The sequence below is a fragment of the Pelophylax lessonae genome (genome assembly GCF_965119305.1).
Source record: "Pelophylax lessonae genome assembly, chromosome: 10".
Taxonomy (NCBI): Eukaryota; Metazoa; Chordata; class Amphibia; order Anura; family Ranidae; genus Pelophylax; species Pelophylax lessonae.
This window is the reverse complement of record NC_138777.1, coordinates 184302591-184322229: the sequence shown is the minus strand read 5'-3', so window position 1 is coordinate 184322229 and position 19639 is coordinate 184302591. Positions and strand designations below refer to the sequence as shown.

The 19639-nt window shown below is 42.7% G+C and overlaps 1 protein-coding gene across 2 annotated transcripts in view; it reads left to right on the top strand.

The window, feature by feature from the left end:
* CPNE2 (copine 2) overlaps positions 1-19639 on the top strand; it is a 253848-nt gene that overhangs the window by 177062 nt on the left and 57147 nt on the right. For both annotated transcript variants that reach the window (XM_082270133.1, XM_082270132.1), the window contains exons 9-10: positions 12139-12225; positions 14253-14312. In XM_082270133.1, the coding sequence (XP_082126259.1) occupies positions 12139-12225; positions 14253-14312 (147 nt within the window). The remainder of the gene's footprint in view (positions 1-12138; positions 12226-14252; positions 14313-19639) is intronic.

The following is a 19639-nucleotide window of genomic DNA, read 5'->3' as shown; positions in this document are numbered from 1 at the left end:
AGTAATGTGTAATGTGTATTGTATTTCTTAATTCTTACAGTGGTTCCAGTACCCCCCCCCCCCTACAACTCTTCTACTGCAGAAATTAAAGCATATCTAAACTCAAAAAAAGTGTGTTATATACTGCAACTTATTAGTCCGGACTCCTTAACCACTTACCGTCATATGACGACGGGACGGTGCGGCTATTATCCTGGGCGGACGTCATATGACGTGACCCAGTAAATGCACGGCAGGCGCGCGATCGCGGGCGCGCCGCCGTGCACTGCCGGTGTCGGCGTGTCCCCGGGACACAGCCGGTCACCGGCAGGGGGGAAACAGCCAATAGGCATGGCTGTTTCCCACGTGATCGGCTGTGTTCCAATGACACAGCCGATCACAATGGAGGCGCCCGGGAGATGACCGCGCATGCGCGATCGGGAGCGCGCAGCGCGGTCATGTCGGTGGCACTGTGTTCCGTAGGAACACAGCTGTCACCGGTGGTAGTAAACAGTCACTGACAGTGACTGTTTACTATGTGATCGGCTGTGAATCCATTCACAGCCGATCACAAAATGTAAACAAAGAGCAGTAACTCAGTGTTACTAGCTCTTCTCTCCTCATACAGCTTCCAGTATGAGGGGAGAAGAGCTAGAAATAGTGAGTTACTGCTCTGTGTACCTGTAAAAAGCACACAAATAAAGGTCCCCCACACACAGTCCTCAGCCCCCCCCCAATGTCCCCTGTCACCCAACAGTCACCTCATCAGTGCCCAGAAATTGACACCCATAAGGCTACATTCACATGTGAGAGTAGCGATCGCAGGCAGAATAACCGCGATTCTGCCCGCGATCCGGAAATCATTGCAAATCGCGGGACGCCTGTGCGTTGCCCGTGATTTGCAATAGCACCCCAAACGCTGTGCGATGTTGCCGCCATTTCCGCCTGCCGAATCGCGGTAACATCGCGCAAACATCGCATGATGCCCAAAAAAGGTACAAGAGTTTCTTTGGGGCGTCATGCGTTGTTTGCGCGATGTTACCGCGATTCGGCAGGCGGAAATCGCTGCAACATCGCACAGCGTTTGGGGTGCTATTGCAAATCACAGGCAACGCACAGGCGTCCCGCGATTTGCAATGATTTCTGGATCACGGGCAGAATCGCAGTGATTCTGCCCGTGATCGCTACGCTCACATGTGAATGTAGCCTAAAATTCACCGGTCACCAGAGACTGCCATCAGTACCGCCGTGCACCATCGCCCGTCACCTGTCACCCATCAGTGACCATCGCCCGTCACCTGTCACCCCATCAATCACCGTCACCTGTCACCCCATCAAACATCGTCACCTGTCACCCCATCAGTCACCGTCATCTGTCACCCTATCAATCATCGTCATTTGACACCCCATCAGTGATCGTCACTTGTCACCCCATCAATCATCGTCACATGTCACCCCGTCAGTGATTGTCATTTGTCACCCCATCAATCATCGTCACTTGTCACCTCATCAATCATCGTCGCCTGTCACCTCATCAATCATCATCACCTGTCACCCCATCAGTCATCGTCACCTGTCACCCCATCAGTCATCGTCACCTGTCACCCCATCAGTCATTGTCACCTGTCACCCCATCAGTCATCGTCACCTGTCACCCCATCAGTCATCGTCACCTGTTTGTCATATACATGCAATCACTTACTGACCGCCTAACGACTATATGCGTCGGCCATTAAAAGCTAAATACTGGAGTTATGGCAGCAGATAGCCCCCATAACCCCGGTATTTTTTGAAACGGCGGGCGGTCGGCTTTCAGATAAGGGTGGTCCCAGTGGCGGATTCGCTGCGGAATTACCCTTACGGTGCAGGGGAAGAGGTGCCCCCCCCCTCCTGCCGCGTCCCAGACGTTTTCCCAGCTTACCGGACCCGCCGGCAGCGGGGAAAACTATCCGGTCCCGGATCCTCAGAGACAGGAAGTCGAGTGAGGGCAAGATGGCCCTCACTCAACTCTATGGTCTTGGAGGACCGGAGCTACGTCAAAAGACGTTGCCTAGCAACCGGTTTAAAGGGCCGCTTTTTTTTTTGCTTTTTTTTTTTTTCCTCTTTCAACAATTTTTTTTTTTTTTTTCTTTTTTAGTGTAGTTGTGAGGTGTGAGGTCTTTTTGACCCCAGATCTCACAATAAAGAGGACCTGTCATGCCTATTTCTGATCAAAACATTTTTTTTTTTTAAACTGTGTAAAAATAAAAAAATAATAAATAAAATAAATAGGAAAAAAAAAAAAAAAAAAAATTAAAGCGCCCGGCCTCCGTTAGCTCGCGCGCAGAAGCAAACGCATACGCAAGTCCCGCCCACATATGTAAACGGTGTTCAAACCATACATGTGAGGTATCGCCGCGATCGTTAGAGCGAGAGCAATAATTTGAGCCATAGACCTCCTCTGTAACTCTAAGCTAGTAACCTGCAGAAATTTTTAAAATGTTGCCTATGGGGATTTTTAAGTACCAATGTTTGGCGCCATTCTGTGAGCATGCACAATTTTGAAGCATGACATGTTGGGTATCTAATTACTCGGCGTAACATTATCTTTCATATTATGGAAAAAAAATGTGCTAAATTTACTGTTTTCTTATGTTTTAGTTCAAAAAAGTGAATTTTTTTTCAAAAAAATCGCATTTGGAAGACTGCTGCGCAAATATGGTGTGATAAAAAATATTGCAACGATCTCCATTTTATTCTCTAGGGTCTCTGCTAAAAAAAAATATATAATGTTTGGGGGTTCTAAGTAGTTTTCTAGCAAAAAAAAATGATTTTAGTTTGTAAACACCAAGTGTCAAAAATAGGCCCAGTCTTAAAGTGGATAAATGGACAACTTTGTGTAAAGCGCTACTTGGATGTTAGGCCTATGTATGTGGCCAGGCTGTGAAAAAGTGTTACACATGTGGTATCGCCATACTCAGGAGGAATAGCAGAATGTATTTTGGGGTGCAATTTTTGCTATGTACATGCTATGTGTTAGAAATATTGCATAAATGGACAGCTTTGTGTAAAAAAAATGTGTTTTCATTTTCTTTCCACATTTTCCAAAAACTTGTGGAAAAAAATGACATATTCAAAAGACTCATTATGCCTCAAAAATTATACGTTGGGCTGTTTGCTTTCCAAAATGGGGTAATTTTATGGGGGTTTCCATTGTCCTGGTGCTCCAGGGCCTTCAAAAGTGCGATAGGTTGTCAGGAAATTATATGTGTAATTTGTGCTCCTAGAATGCCGGACGGGGCTACTTGGATGCTAGGCCTCTGTATGTGGCCAGGCTGTGAAAAAGTCTCACACATGTGGTATCTCCATACTCAGGAGGAGTAGTAGAATGTGTTTTGGGGTGTAGTTGCAAGTATACATGTGCTGTGTGAGAGAAATAACCTGTTAAGGCAATTTGTAAAAAAAAAAAAAAAAAAAAAAAAAAAAAATCTTCATTTTGCAAAGCATTGTGGGAAAAAATTACAACTTCAAAAAACTCACCATGCCCCTTATTAAATACCTTGGAATGTCTACTTTCCAAAAAGGGGTCATTTGGGGGGTATTTGTACTTTCCTGACTTTTTAGTGTCTCAAGAAATGAGATAGGCCTTCAGTACATCAGGTGTGATCAAGTGTGATCAATTTTCAATGATTCGCACCATAGCTTGTGGACTCTATAACTTTCACAAAGACCAAATAATATACACTTACTTGGGTTATTTTTACCAAAGATAAGTAGCAGTATAAATTTTGGCCAAAATTTGTGAAGAAAAATTACTAATTTGCAAAATTTTATGACAGAAACAAAGAAAAATGCGTTTTTTCACAATATTTTCAGTCTTTTTTTATTTATAGCACAAAAAATAAAAAACCCAGTATTGATCAAATACCATCAAAAGAAAGCTCTATTTGTGTGAAAAAAAGGACACAATTTTTGTATGGGTACAGTGTTGCATGACTGAGTAATTCTCAGTCAAAGTGTGAGAGCGCTGAAAGCTGAAAATCGGTCTGGGCAGGAAGGGGGTGAAAGTGCACTGTAGGCAAGTGGTTAAGCGGAGTTCCAGCCATTTACTCACCTGTCCAACGGTCCAGCGATGCGGCCGCCGGAAGCCTCGATCCTCTCCCTCGGCGCCGGCATCACTGCTGTGGGCACCCGGCTGTTACAGTTTGCGGCTTCACAGCCGGGTACCCACTGCTCATGCGCGAGTCGCGCTGCGCGCCGTGATTGGCCAGCAATCTTCTGGGACCTCTGACGTGTCCCAGAAGATTGCAGGGAGGGAGGGGGAGAGGAGAACTTCCGCTCAGGGCGCCGCGGCGCTCCGAGCGGAAGTGGGAGCGGGTACCTGTCAAAACTAGGTACCCGCTCCCCCCCCCAAAAAATGACATGCCAAATGTGGCATGTCGGGGGGTCAGGACTCCCTAAAGCGGAAGTTGCACTTTTGGGTGGAACTCCGCTTTATATGTTTTGGCTGCATTGAGTTTTTTCATGTTTTGTTACATTTATTTTCACCCGGTGATCCTGCCAGTAGCACACTTCCTGTCCCAGAGTGGCAACATTCACTCACTGTGGTGTATCTATGGAGGAGCAGTGTTGTCACCCTAGGCCAGTAATGGTGAACCTTGGCACCCCAGATGTTTTGGAACTACATTTCCCATGATGCTCATGCACTGCAGTGTTGTTAAGCATCATGGGAAGTGTAGTTCCAAAACATCTGGGGTGCCAAGGTTCGCCATTATTGCCCTAGGCTATTCTCATGTTCTCATGATGTGAATCACAACACCTGCTTCTCTCATCTACATTACATAGGGAGGAGGGTTTTTGTAGCTCACAAAAGAAAGCAGGAAAAGCATTGTCTGAGATTTCAGACCAGCGCAGTCCCCACATATAATAAGTCATCGGTAAGCTACAATATATTACATTTTTCTTTGTGGGTTTAGATAACCTTAGAAACACTCTTTTGTAGATTAGAAGAATGCTAGAATCTGTCAAATTTGTATTTCTAACTGTGTTCCCTGATGCAGATTTTCCCTTACTCCCCGTCAGACAAAACATTGCCAGCAGGACAGGAAGTGAAGGGAAAATATCTCCAAACGAAAACCCAGATAGCAGTAAAAAAAGAGAAAAATGTTCAACTCCTTTATCCAGTTCAGCTCTCACATCTGTACACCCTTATGGACCAGAGCATTTTTTATGTTTCTGTAATGAGTCTGTTTATTCAACAATAACTTTGTCATTACATAAGGTAGCAAAGTAATACATATTGTTTTTTAGGACCAACAAGGCTTTTTTTTGGTGATATTGTCTTGCATAAAGAATTTTATTTTTTTAATCTTATAGACAAAAAATATACGGTAACTAATTAAATTCACTTTTTTTCTACTTTGATTGGTGTTACTTTAAAACATCAATCTTGATACTGTAGATAAAAAGTGTAAATTTTATTCCACAATTTTCTTATTTATATAGCAATGTAAAAATGTTTAAATAATAATGATAACAAAAATAGAAATAAACAAAAAAATAATCAGGAAAATAATAGTTTAAGTGTCGGTTCACACTTCTGCGTATGCGCTGATCGCATGTAATTCGGAGCGCACTGCTCCTTACATGCGATCTCCTGTGCGGATGTGAGTTCAGTCATACACTTTGTATGGCTGAATTTGCAGCGCATCTGCAGCAAACTCGCACATGAGGCATTTTTTGAGCCGCCTCAGAATCGGATCGCACAGTGGTTCACACTTGTGCGATCCGATTCTGTGCGAACTTGCAGATCGCACTGCGATATGCAATCAAACTGGGGGTGTCGTTAACATTTAATTGACACCCCCTGCGTATCGCATATGGCAGTGTGAACTGCCAGATGTGCGGATGTGATGCGGGAACAGGCTACATATTCGCAGCTTTCCCACATTGCAGAAGTGTGAACCGGCACTAAGTGGGTTTTGCTGGTTCGCTCTCTCCCCAAAGCCTCTAACTTATTTTTTTTTTTTTGGGGGGGGGGGGGGAGATACCTGAATTTAAAAGTCAGCAGCTACAGTATTTGTAGCTGCTGAATTAATAAAAAAAAGTAGAAGAAGCAGTTAAAGGATAAGTTAACCTTAAAAAAAACAAAACAAAACAAAACAATAAATGTTCATCTTTTTGCAGGTAAAAAATGTACAATGTACAAAATAAATATTTTTTTACTAGGAGCCTGGAAAGCATTGCGCCTGTGGCCACAGATCCACGCTGCAGTACCTTGTACAAGCAGGCAGTTACACAATGGCAGAAAGAGACAATGAACTACCTAGAGCACTCAGCCGCACCCTGATAGTTTCATTGAGAACCAGGGGCGGCCTATCCATTGAGGGCGCATGGGCGCCACCCCCCCATCCATGCATCCTGCCCCCTAATCTACATGCAGGGCGCCGGACGCATGGATTCAAATAGGAGATTTTTTTTTTTCGAAGCACGTGGTTAGAGCCAGAGGCTCTAATAGGCTTCAGAAAATGGTGGGCTTGGAGCCTACCCAGTTGTATGGCAATAGCAAATGAATATTCGCTATTGTCACACTGACTCTCCTCCCAGCCAATCAGGAAGAGGGTTGTGAGACCCCTTTCCTGATTGGCTGAAAAGAAAAGCGATCTTACTGGCCAGTGGCCAGGAAGAGGCAGAAGACACACCGCGGCTGGAGGAGGCAAGAGGACGGCAGCTCAGCCATCCAGCACTCCCCAGCCCCCAACAGGAGGAACGAGGTGAGGAGACAGAGGGGGGGGGGAGGAATGTGTCGCCTGACTGACTGACCCGACTCGATCAACGGGGGGTGAAACCGCCCCCCCCCCCCCCGAATTACCGAGCGCTAGCCGCCACTGTTGAGATCTACAAGCTGACAGCCGCAAAGGCTGTAGGTACTTATAGTTTCCCATTCACAGAACTCTGTGAATGAATGACATGGCCAGGCAGGCAGAGGCCTGCTTTTAATAAAACATAGTGACAGCGAGTAGGGGAGGAAGTTCCCTGGCTTGCTGTCATTAGTTGCAGCAGATCAGGGAGACGCTGGAGGAGTTGGAATATGTTACATGCTCCACCCTAAAAATGTGTGGAACATGTCACATGTTCCCTAAGGTGAACTTATCCTTTAATTAGAGCTGATACAATGATAATGACGTATTTGAGAACAAATTTTGGTTAAAAAAATATATATTTTTTTTTCCTGTTACATTGCTTTAACCTCCAGGCCCCGTTCACACTGGGGTGATCCGACTTCCCGGGGCGACCTCACAGGTGGTGGCGCGCTGCTTGCACCGCGACCTCGGAGTGGCCGGCACGGACTTCATAACATTGAAGTCAATGCAGGTCGCTCCAGGTCGCCCCAAAGAAGCTCCGGACCCTTTTTCTAAGTCGGAGTGACTTGTGTCGCTCCTATTAGAACGGGTCCACAGCTTCTCTATGCCAGGCGACCTGTCAGGCGACCAGGTCGCCTGTCAGGTCGCCCCAGTGTGAACGGGGGCTCAGCATATGCAGATCAAAGCTCAGCCTGTTGATCTACAGATGAAAAAGGCTATGTTCACACCAATGCGGTGCAGAAAATACTGTGATCCCTGTGCGTTTGCTGCACCCTATTCAAATCGTACTGCCTATCCACAAAAAATAAATTAACTTGGGTGTGAAAGAATTGCACCAGAACACACCCACATCCCAGGACAAGAATTACAAATAAAACACAGGTGTGGGCTGGTCCAAAGTCAGCCGGACTAAATGGTCCCCACCACACCTAGTAAAAATAAGGGACTTTATAGGGTGTGAGTGGTGCAATAGCAAATATTAGTAGCCAAAAAAAGACATGTATAAAAAATTAATTTTATTAATATTGCATTAAAATTTACCATAGTTAGATAGTACATAAACATATACAATCAATATCTGCCAAAAGAAAGGTTTCTGGCCCATAGATGAGAGTGGCCTGTAGGTGGTCACAACCAGGATGGGATGGGTCAAATCGCACTGCCCTTGTAATCCAGTGTCAGTGCAATCCTAATGACACCCCAAACGCAGGGTGCAAATGCAGTGCATTTGTTGGAACTGCATTGCATGATACAAAAGGACCATGCGATCCGGTTGCAGTGTTGTTCCAAAATTGCTGCACGCAAATCTTTGGTAGGATATGGTGTGATTTGAGCCCATAATGAGCCTCAAAATGAATGGGTTCAAATTGTACTGTACTGAATCGCATGTGAATTGAACAGGAATGCTTTATGGTTCCTGTGCAATTCACATTTGGTTCACAGTGTGAGCTGAGCCTAAAACAGTAGATTTAAAAGTTAAAATGTTGCAATGAAGTGTTTTGGGTCTGCGTTGCAAGCCCAGTGTCCACAACTGGCCCATGCACATCTTCACTTTAAAACAATGTCCTGCTTCTTAGCTGAATGAGCAAAGTGTCCACGAGGGCAGGCCAGTGTAAATAACTAAATATAGAGAGATGAGAATAGACACGATTGAGTTGAAATGTTTGCCCTTTTTTGACCACAATAAATTCTGTGGAGCTTCAACTCTGATGCACAAGGTTGTACTTTCTTGTAAAGGAGCTGAGAATAGAAACATTGCAGCAAGCTGCCAAAGTAATCTGCTTTTTGTACTGTGTATGTCATCCCTGAAGCTAAATTATAAGGCCAATGAAGTGGTTCCTTATATGAAAAAATGATAACCTATTGCTTCCATGGAACATGTTGGCAGCATTATTTCTGATGTTCTGTCTGTTTTATCAAATATTGTAAATGCCGGTGTAGTTCCATGAATTGAAACAATGAGAAAAACACAATGGCTGCCATTACTGAACGTTCCTTTTGAAAATACAAGTTGCCTGGCTGTCATGCTGATCCACTTGTTTCTGTACTTAAACGTTTAACTCCACTTTCGTGAAAAAAAACAAAAAAAAAAACAAATAAAAAAAAGAATATAGCATATGCAATAGCGACATGAGTCATATTGGGCACAATTCACTAAAGGTTATCACATGCGATATGACGGTCACCTGACCACTTAAAGCATGCGATAATGGAAATGTAAGTTCACTATCGCTCACATGTGGTATTTAGTGCAAACACCAAAAACGCTAATTAAATATCACATAAAAAAGGCATTAAAGTAAATTCACAAAAGGAAATCAATAAATGCATGTGGTAATTAGGTACTGGACAAAGCTTGCGATAACTGTGCGGTAACTATGGCAATGGTCAGACCCCTCAGTGGTTGGTTTAAAAAATAGGCAGAAAAGTGCAAGCTGGAGCAGGTGTCAGCTAGATTTTAGTGGGGAGTTGTTTCTGGACGCTGGCAGCTGGCATATCAAAAGGGATGAAGCCCTTTGAATTTAGTCTGCTGGAATTTAAAGCAATGCAGAAGAGGAGGAAGAGAAGATCTCAAGTGGTCCTTTTAACCTTAGCGAAGTGCGCTTTGTGATCACCGAGTCCTTGGCATTTGGCTGATCATTGTAAAGGGCCAGTCACAGTGGGTCCTTTTACATGTGATCAGCTGTCAGCCAATGACAGCTGATCACAGAAGTAAACAGGAGCCGGTTATCAGCTTTTATTTTTCCTCACGCTGTCAGCAAGAAGAAAAGAAGAAAGCCATTAAACAGCTTCTGTTAGAGGCACATTGGTCCCCTTAGTGCCCTCTAGTGCTCCTAATCAGTGCCATCCATCAGTACCCATGGTACTGCTAATCAGTGCCCACCAGTACTACCTATCAGTGCCCATCAGTGCTGCCAATCAGTGCCCATCACTGCCTCATCAGTGTCACTTATTAGTGCTGCCTATCAGTGCCACCTATCAGTGCTACCTCTTTGTGCCACCAATCAGTGCCACCCATCAGTGCAGCCTCATCAGTGCCGCCTCATCAGAGCCCATCAATGCAGCCTATCAGTGCCCATCAGGAAGGAGAAATATTATCTGTTTGTATTATTTTGTTTGTTTAGCAAAAAAAACAAAAAACCCAATGGTGATTAAATACCACCAAAAGAAAGTTCTATTTGTGTGAAAAAAATGATACAAATTTCAAATAGGTACAGTGTTGCATGACCGCGCAATTGCCATTTAAAGTGTGAGAGCTCTGAAAGTATAGGTGCCCAGTAGGCAAGTGGTTAAAGAAAAGAACCTTCAAGAAGCGCACACTGCTGGATCAATTGCTGATCAAGATGCTGATAACCTGCAGAAGTTCAGGTTTACCTAAGCCCCTTTTTCTGGAGCTCTATACCCACCTCATTGGGTTTTTGCTTGCGATAAATTACCGCGCGGTTTCATGTGGTATTTAAGGCATACTTCAGAAAGATAATGCATACGAGTTTTTAAGGAGAGTTTCTTCATGAATTACACAATTTTTTCTTGGAAACGTTGTGCGTTATGTTACCGCATACTCGGATACTTGGAATTAGTGAATTGTGCCCAGTGTAGTTGAATGTTATTAAAAATTACCTTTCCGTTTCAGTTTGCAGCGCTGTAACCTTCTGTAAATGCAATGCAAAATGGCTACCTGGAGGTGTTCTGTGTACAGAACGCCCCCCAGAAACATAATTTCCTGCTTGTGTGATTGGCTCACTGATTTTCCCAGAAGTCTGCACTAAGATACAAGTCAGATTTCTGGCATCCCCTGCAATAAAAATGTCATTTTAGGTGAGATACTCCAAATAGGAACACGTCTAAAGGGATGCAGACCCTGCAGTTTTCCTCATAAGAGCCCTGCAAGTGCAGCTAAATGATAATTATTAAATTATAATTATAAATGACAATTATGAAACCACTCTCATTAGATCCACTTTCCACATGGACACAGACAAACATGCAGGGATTTCTTCAGAATAACAAATGGTAGGCATCTGCAACAAAGTTTGTTATAACCCTTGTAATGTACATTGAACACCCAGAGGGTAATGTTTTTTTCTCAACAAAAGTGGAGTTATTCTTTAAGTCAGTGATCCAGAACAAGCGTACAGATAAAGACTTCTTACTCTGATGTTCTTGTTTTGCTTACTTGTTCTGGGTCCTAGACTCAACATAACAGGTAGCAGGTGGACGTAACAGCCAGGCAACCATCATTTTTAGAAGGAGGTCACTAATTTAAGACCATCTGTTATAGTTTTAAAGGGACACTGTTGCTTTGTTTATTTAGAGAAAAATTACAGTATCTTTGTATAAATGGGCCCCTGACCCACTGGTACCCTGCCAGCACATGGTTACATGGTTAGTCAGGTTGAAAAAAGACACAAGTCCATCCGGTTCAACCCAAAAAAAAAAAACACCAGTATTGAAAACCCAACCATACAATCCCATATACACAATCCTATACCCGCAGTTGATCCAGAGGAAGGTGAAAAAACCCCAGCAAAGCATGATCCAATTTGCTACAGCGGGGGGAAAAAATTCCTTCCTGATCCCCCGAGAGGCAAATGGATATTCCCTGGATCAACTTTACCTAAAAACATTTTTTAGTATCCGCTTACTGTATATTAAAGTGGAGTTCCACCCTAAAATTAAACTTACCTCCATCTGCTTGCTCCGTGTCACCTGAAAAATAATTGGATAATCACAATTTTTTTTTTTCACTTACCTTGTTTTAGAAGAAAATATACTTACCTTACTTCCTCTTCCTCCCTCTGTGAACACGTCCGCCGCCGTCACTTCCTGCTTGCATTGATTCCTGGGAGCCGAACGCCATCTCTCCCAGGAATCTATGCGCCTGCCTGCAGGACCTGCCTCTGTCATAGCTGACACTATTGCCTGGTGGTGGACTCCAAGGTGAGCGATGACATCACTATGTGTGCGTACTTGGGCCTGGTGATTGACTGGTAGACACAAACACTGTCACATTGCAGGAGGTTATAAGCTCCCCTATATCGGGGAGCATTGCCAAGGCTAGTATCAGTGGGTCGATGAGGAGAGCCTTTTACAAAGACAGTAGCCTAATGTGGACAGATTCTCTATTTCAATTGAGTTTCTATAATTTAGGCACATCAATCTTCAGAATGTCTAAGTCTGTGTTTTATCATAGTGGCTAATCAGATCTCAACATTATTTTTCCAACTGTCATTTTCTGGAGTAGGCTTAGAATAGCTAATAAGCTATTGTTATGTGTAGAGGATTTTCTTTGTGATGTGATTTCTCCTCATTTCAGGTAGAGTTTGAATGTATTAATCCAAAGAAACAAAAGAAAAAAAGAAGCTACAAAAACTCCGGAGTAATTATCATTAAATCCTGCAAGGTGGGTCTTACTTGTGAAAAGTCCTGGATAGTTTAGAATGTCTGAGCCTGTTTCAGTGTAAAGCATTGGTCCACAACAGGGATGGAGGGAAGAAAGCGCAAAGATCAAAGTGTAGTATCATCATCAGTAAAAAAAACTTTATTCAAAACAATGTATATACTACTCAAAGGATAAGTAGCATAACACCCAGAAATATGATGATTGCAGTGGCACCCTGACCAGGGGCATAGAATTAACTAGGGATCGACCGAAATATTGGAATAGGTCCCGGAGGTTACCGATATTGCTGATATTTTGGTAAAGTGCTTGTACTGGAGTGATACCTGCAGCTAGAGGCATCACCCTGGTACCAGCGTCCATAGCCGACGGTCGGCTGTCTTGTAATCACAACCGATGCTGCTGAGAAGCCGCTCGGCTGTCATTACAAAGAGCAGGAGGGGACGCCCCCCCTCCCGCCAGCCTTCCGCGGCTCGCCCGGGCTCCTGTCCCACCGGGAGACCCAGGCAAACAGCCTGCATGGCTGCCGAAGATCTGATCAAAGTCGCATTCGGCTCTGATCGGATCTCCATGCAAAAACCCGGAAGTGATGTTATGAGTGACATCACTTCCGGGTACTGTCTGGCGCCAGATTAAAAAAAAATTACAACATTCAAAACAGCCAAACTTGGCGTTTTGAATGCTTTTAAGTGCAGAGGAGGGGTTTGGGGTCTTTTAGACCCCCAGATCCCTCCACAAAAGTACCTGTAAAAAAAGGTAAAAAATGTTAAATGTACAAAAATATCGGCCAATACCGATATGCATTGGCCAAAATATCGGTATCGTCAAAGAAAAAACAATATCGGTCGATCACTAGAATTAACAAGACAACAAAGTCCACAGAAATAGTCACTGACAGGCTGCCTTTCTCGGACACGCTAGAGAAGAACGGGTCCCAGGATTCATTTGTGCCAGCTCCCTGTGTGACATCACAACCTGGACAGTGGACATGTTTCGAGGTAACTTCCTCTTCATCAGCTGAGCTACTAGGCCACCCAGTGATAGTGGGGCCCTTAAAGTAGCTGCAAAAGAAAAAGTAGCACTGTTTATTACAAAGGAAGAGTAAACAACTGTTCTCACAAACATAAATTCATAAAGGCTCATCATGTATGCTGGGCCACAGGGACAAGATGTCCATGTGTCCTGGTATTTCTACAGAGATAGTGCATAGAGGGGCGATAAGCTACCTTTAGCCAGCACCTGATAGTTGAGATGTCAGGAGCGAGGAGTATCAATGGGGCTTTTGAGCAGTTCCTTCTTCTTTTAATGTCAGCTTTTTTTGTATACTTTTGTATAGTGCAGTCATTTTTATCCTTTCTCGCCCATGTAACACTAGCGATCCTGTCATTAGCAAGATTACGCAATTGACCAGATCGCTAGAAAATACAGGGAAGCACACAACTGCTTTTGCATGCGTCGCTCTCATGATGGCTTCAGCAGCGAGCTATCGCTCCCTCGCTGGCAAGAGTTCTACAAAACTAGCAGTGAGAAAGTGCTGCCTCGGTTCTGCAACCAGTGAGTAGATGAGTGTAGGTGAGTGTTTAATTCCTCGTATTGTCCTCCTGCAATAATTGGGATCATCAGTGTGACATCTTAGAAATATGAAGAGCAAAAATGGACTTCTATGTATGCTAAAATGTTTTAAACAATCTATTTGGAAAAACAAGACAACTTATCTACATAAGTAAAAGAATGTCTATAGGAAGAACTGCGTCCATAGTAGAGAACCCAGTTCTCTCATTTAGCAGGAACATAAAATAAATAATGTAAAGTTTTAGCACCAGTCACTATATTTTCAGATATGTGGTTGTAATTTCCAATATTCTTTGGACTCAACTAAAAATAACTGTCATTTTTTCGAAACTAAGGATACTTTGTTAGCTTTGTGAATTGAGCCTTATGTCTTAAATAGGGTACACTCATTGATACCTAGGATGTATTTAACCTTGATACTTTGTTTTGTAAAGGTATCATTCTTTTCTCTTTGGTAGATCACAAGAGATTATACCTTCCTTGACTACATACTAGGAGGATGCCAGTTAATGTTTACAGTAAGTAATGATCACGGCTCTTTGTGTGACCGTCCTTGGCTGTCATTAGATTGATTTACTAAATGAGTAGTGTGCTGCCTCTGCAGTATATAGAAAATGCAGTTGTATATGTGTATACAGCCTACGCTGTTTTCTGGTTGTTTTTGGCTATGCTGCCACCCACCTTGTGACCGTTTTTTGGAATTTTTTTTTTTATTGTATTTCCTCCACCCCTTCTTATGAGGTAATTTTTTTTTTCCTTTGTGTGAGCTTCTCTAATCTTTCCTTATCTCAAGACACACACTGGGGTAGAAAGCCAATACTCATTTTTGATAATCTAAACCACTTCTATATTAAGTCTACAGCATCTTCTACGATGAAGTGAGCTGCCACCTAGATAAAGGAAAGCCTGTGGATGTGGTGTAACTGGACTTTGTAAAGGCCTTTGACACCGTTCCCCACAAACGCTTACTGTACAAACTAAGGAAGGTAGGTATGGACCATAAGGTGAGTACCTGGATAGAGAACTGGCTCCAGGGGAGAGTTCAGAGGGTGGTGATAAATGAGGAGTACTCAGATTGGGCGGGTGTGGAAAGTGGGGTCCCCCAGGATTCGGTCCTGGGACCAATCCTGTTTAATTTATTCATAAATGATTTAGAGGAGGGGATATCTAGTACAATCTCAGTATTTGCAGATGATACTAAACTAGGCATGCCAATATCTTCTATGCAGGATGTGGAAACCTTACAAGCGGACCTGAACAAAATAACGGGGTGGGCAACTACATGGCAGATGAGGTTTAATGTTGAAAAATGTAAAGTAATGCACTTGGGGGCCAAAAACCAGAAAGCAAGCTACTCACTAGGGGGGGGGAACCTCTGGGTGAGTCTAGGATGCAAAAAGACTTGGGGGTACTGGTAGATGACAGGCTTGGCAGTGGCATGCAATGCCAAGCCGCTGCAAGTAAGGCCAACAGAATACTGGGATGTATAAAAAAGGGGATTCACTCCAGAAATAAAGAGATTATTCTTCCACTCTACAAGACTCTGGTCCGGCCACATCTGAAGTATGCTGTCCAGTTCTGGGCACCAGTCCTCAGAAAGCATGTGCTGGAACTGGAAAGAGTCCAGAGAAGGGCAACAAAAATAATTAGGGGAATGGAGGACATCAGCTATGAGGAAAGACTACAAGCACTGAACCTATTCTCTCTGGAGAAGAGAAGATTAAGGGGGGATATGATATCAATGTACAAATACTGTACTGGTGACCCTGGCATAAGGAACAAACTATTCAGAGTAAGGGAATACAATAAGACACGTGGCCACTCACTAAAACTAGAGGAAAGGCGGTTTAACCTTAAAATATGTAGGGGGTTCTTCACTGTGAGAGCGGTAAGGATGTGGAATTCTCTTCCACAAGCAGTCAGCAGGGAGCATTGATAGTTTCAAAAAACTATTAGATGGACACCTTAGAGACCACAACATACAGGGGTATACAATGTACGGTTAAAAGCAAACACACACATCATAGGTTGAACTGGATGGACTGTTGTCTTTTTTCAGCCTCACTAACTATGTAACTATGTAACTATGTATCTTATTGTATTGTCTCCGTGTTCTGCATACAATAAAGACATTCATGGATTTCAGGTGTTTAGTGAGTTCAGATATCTGATGAAGATTATCACTGCTGTATTCAAGCCAGACTTAAAGGTCTCAGAGAGGGATCATCGCTATTACAGCCTTTCGCAACCTTTTCAACACAGAGAAACCATTGCAATAACTTTCCCGTCTCAGGGAACCCCTGCTAAAAATTACTATATCTACAACTTATGATACATTAATATGACAGTCAGTGGGAAGAAAGCTCCTCACACTTATTAGGTGGTTATTGGGAAGAATCACCTCTTTGCAGATAGCTAAAAAGATCAATAGTGTCAGTGCGGACTTTATCTCAGAGGCCGAAATTGTTCATTGCTCGCAGATAACCCCTAGCAACCTCTGGAGGAACCCTGGTTGAGAAACCCTGCACTATCATACCCACTGGAGCCAGAATAAGTAGACAGTATTTATTCAGTTTAGTGAATAAGGTTAAGCTTTTTCATTTTGAATTAGGTGCAAGGTAAATTAAAAATTAATTGCACTATTAACCTTCTTAGCGGTATTCCCGAGCGTGGCTCGGGGCTAAATTTCAGAGCCAAAAGCGGTAACCCGAGCCACACTCGGGGTACCGCCAGAAGCATCGCTGGATCCTGTAAAAGAGGTTTTTTACCTTGTCACCGGGATCCAGCGATGTGTCTCGGCGGTGTCTCGCAGTGGATTTTCCTCCCGATCGTCTCCATGCCCCGGCTTCCGTCTCCTGCGATGAGACGTTCTCAGGGGGGTGGAACCGGCGGCAAATTCAAATGTAAAAACACACCAAACACACTGATACCATTCAAAATAAAATAAATTCACATTACATTGCCCCCCAGTGCCCTTTCCTGCAGTTTTACTGTACTTTTTATGTAAATATATATATATATATATATATATATATATATATACGTAATTCTTGTGAATGAGCAGCCCAAACCAACTGTATATATTATATGTGTATATATATATATATATAATATATGTATACATAATATATGTATACATACATATATATATAATAAATGTATACAGTTGGTTTGGGCTGCTCATTCACAAGAATTACATGCAAAATAATGGTACCACTTTCAGCACCTAAAATCCAAAAGAATCATACCGCCAGGGAGGTTAAATGACTGAAGTGATCACAGCTTAGCCATATTTGATAAGCTAAAAAGCCTAAACCCAGAGAAACTTTGTTCTGTATCATCACTTTGAAAAAGGGACTTCCGTCATTGGTCATGTCTCGTATGGGAGCTCAGTTACGTTGCATTTGCACATAGTGTGCTGGATTTTTCTAATAATGGATATTTGACAGAATCACCATTGGCCTGAGAAGCCATTATATCTTTTTGGTGATCGGAAACAGTATGGTACAGATTGGTGATTTTTTTTTTATTATTTCATTGTTGTCTGTGCACTTATTTTGGAGTCAGGACACAAATTGATGTGAAATCTTTCAGTGAGGAAAAACAGAATGTAGAATGAAGAAGGGTTAGTGGGCTGGAGTAGGGTTAGAACTTCTGACAATCTTTTTATAGCTATGTGTGCCTTCCTGTCCAGGTGAGGTCAGCAGCCCAATGGACAAGAAATTAAGTAAAATCTCTGGAGTTGCACGTAAATAATTATTTTACCGAAATGCCAACCGTTCCACACTCTATACATAACTAAAACAAATTTGCCTGGAGTTAAGCTTCAGGTCTTCAAAAGCTCAGAATATTCCATAGTCCTAAATTGAATCAACCCCGAAAAGTTTGGTAATTCCAGGTCAACAAGTTAGACAGCTGCTGTTAAAACAGTAGAACTTGTGTGCATTGTCATATGACAGAAACACACGACAAGATTTTCCTCTAGGCACTTATGTACGAAGTATGATAGCACAGCCCTAATAGAATCTAGCCTGGCGGTCCTTTAACGCACTGATAACAGGTACTTAGCTCTTCATTATACTGCCTTAAATACTGGCATATCTACAGTTTTTATAAAAGTGACTCTAGAGTTAGGACTAAGTGATGCTTGAGCATAAGTGGGGGGGGGGGGGGGTCATCCTATAAATTGGGGAAATAGTTATAAGCAGCAAACTGGTATCGCTAATCAACATTCCCTAGTGGCCTGTGTCATAGAGTGCATCTATGCTGTATTCTGTTTCTGTCCTGCTAATTCACATTATTGATCTTCTATGTATTTTGATCTCCCTAAACCTGCTTTTTAGCACCAAAACATTGCGTAATGCTCTTTCCCTAGACAATGTGAAATGCCGCTGTCCTCTTTGTACATGTGATACGGCTTTTAAAGCCATTCTAAAACTGCTGATGCAGGTGTTCACTAATTTTACCTCTAAATAATGTATTTGGGTTGTAACGTGTTCAGTGCATGACAGGTCAAATGAGCGTTAGAATTTCTCTCTTCTCAATTACAAGGTAGGTTATATATCATTTCAGATAGGTTAAATTACAGATAATAGGTGTGATGTTTTACAAATTCTCTTCAATGTTAACATGTCTTTTGATACCTATCTCACTTGTACATTAGGAACAATGGATTTTCAAAGTGTCACTGTACCTCTCGGCAAACAAATACTTAGAATCACACCTGGTATATAATAGAATCATTCACTACCTTCTGCAAGGTGGAGATTCTTAACTAAAGTATATGTAAACCCAATTACAGTACTAAATTCTCATACAAGCTTTAACATGTTAGGGTCATTTCAAAAGTAATTTGTAATATTTTTAAATTTGCACTTTTCAATAACCACTTCTGGACCGGAAGATTTTCCCCGTTAATGACCAGGCCATTGTTTGCGATTTGGCACTGCGTTAATTTAACGGGCAATTATGCAAACATGCAACGTTGTACCCAAATGAAATGGATGTCTTTTTTTTCCCCACAAATAGAGCTTTCTTTTGGTGGTATTTGATCACCTCTGCGATTTTTTTTTTTTTTGCAATAAAGAAAAAAACAACGACAATTCTGAAAAAAAAAAAAACAATATTTTTCACTTTCTGCTATATAACATTCCCAATAAAAAAAAATTAAAAAACATATTTTTTCCCAAATTTAGGCCAATTTGTATTCTGCTACATATTTTTGGTTAAAAAAATCCCAATAAGCGTATTTTGATTGGTTTGCACAAAAGTTATCACGTCTACAAACTAGGGGAAAGATTTATGTCATTTTTATTTATTTTTTACTAGTAATGGCGGCGATCAGCAATTTTAAGCGGGACATTGCGGCAAGCAAATCCGACCCCTAACTGCCATTTTTGACGCTGTTGGGGGGGAGACCAGTGACATTACTACAGTAATCAGTGCTAAAAAATATGCACTTGTACTGTAATAATGACACTGGCAGGGAAGGGGCTAACCCAGGGGCGCTCAAAGGGTTAAATGTGAGCCTAGGGGGTGTATTCTAACTGTGGGGGAAGGGCTTGTGAAATCAACACAGAGACCTGTGTTCCTAAATAGGAGGAACACAGGAGCGCTGTGTTGATAGCTGAGAGAACAACGGTCTGCTGTGTTTACAACAGCAGATCGCCGTTCTCTCTTCACGGGGAGTGATCGCGGGTGCCCGGCGGCAATCGTGGCCTCAGGTCCTGTGTATCGACTTCCCTGCTGGCAAGTGGAAGCGGGTGCGTGCCCCCAGGATTACTCGCGCGATCCGCCTTTTAGGTAGGGCGATTCGCTGGAACTTGCTGACCTGCCAGTTATACGG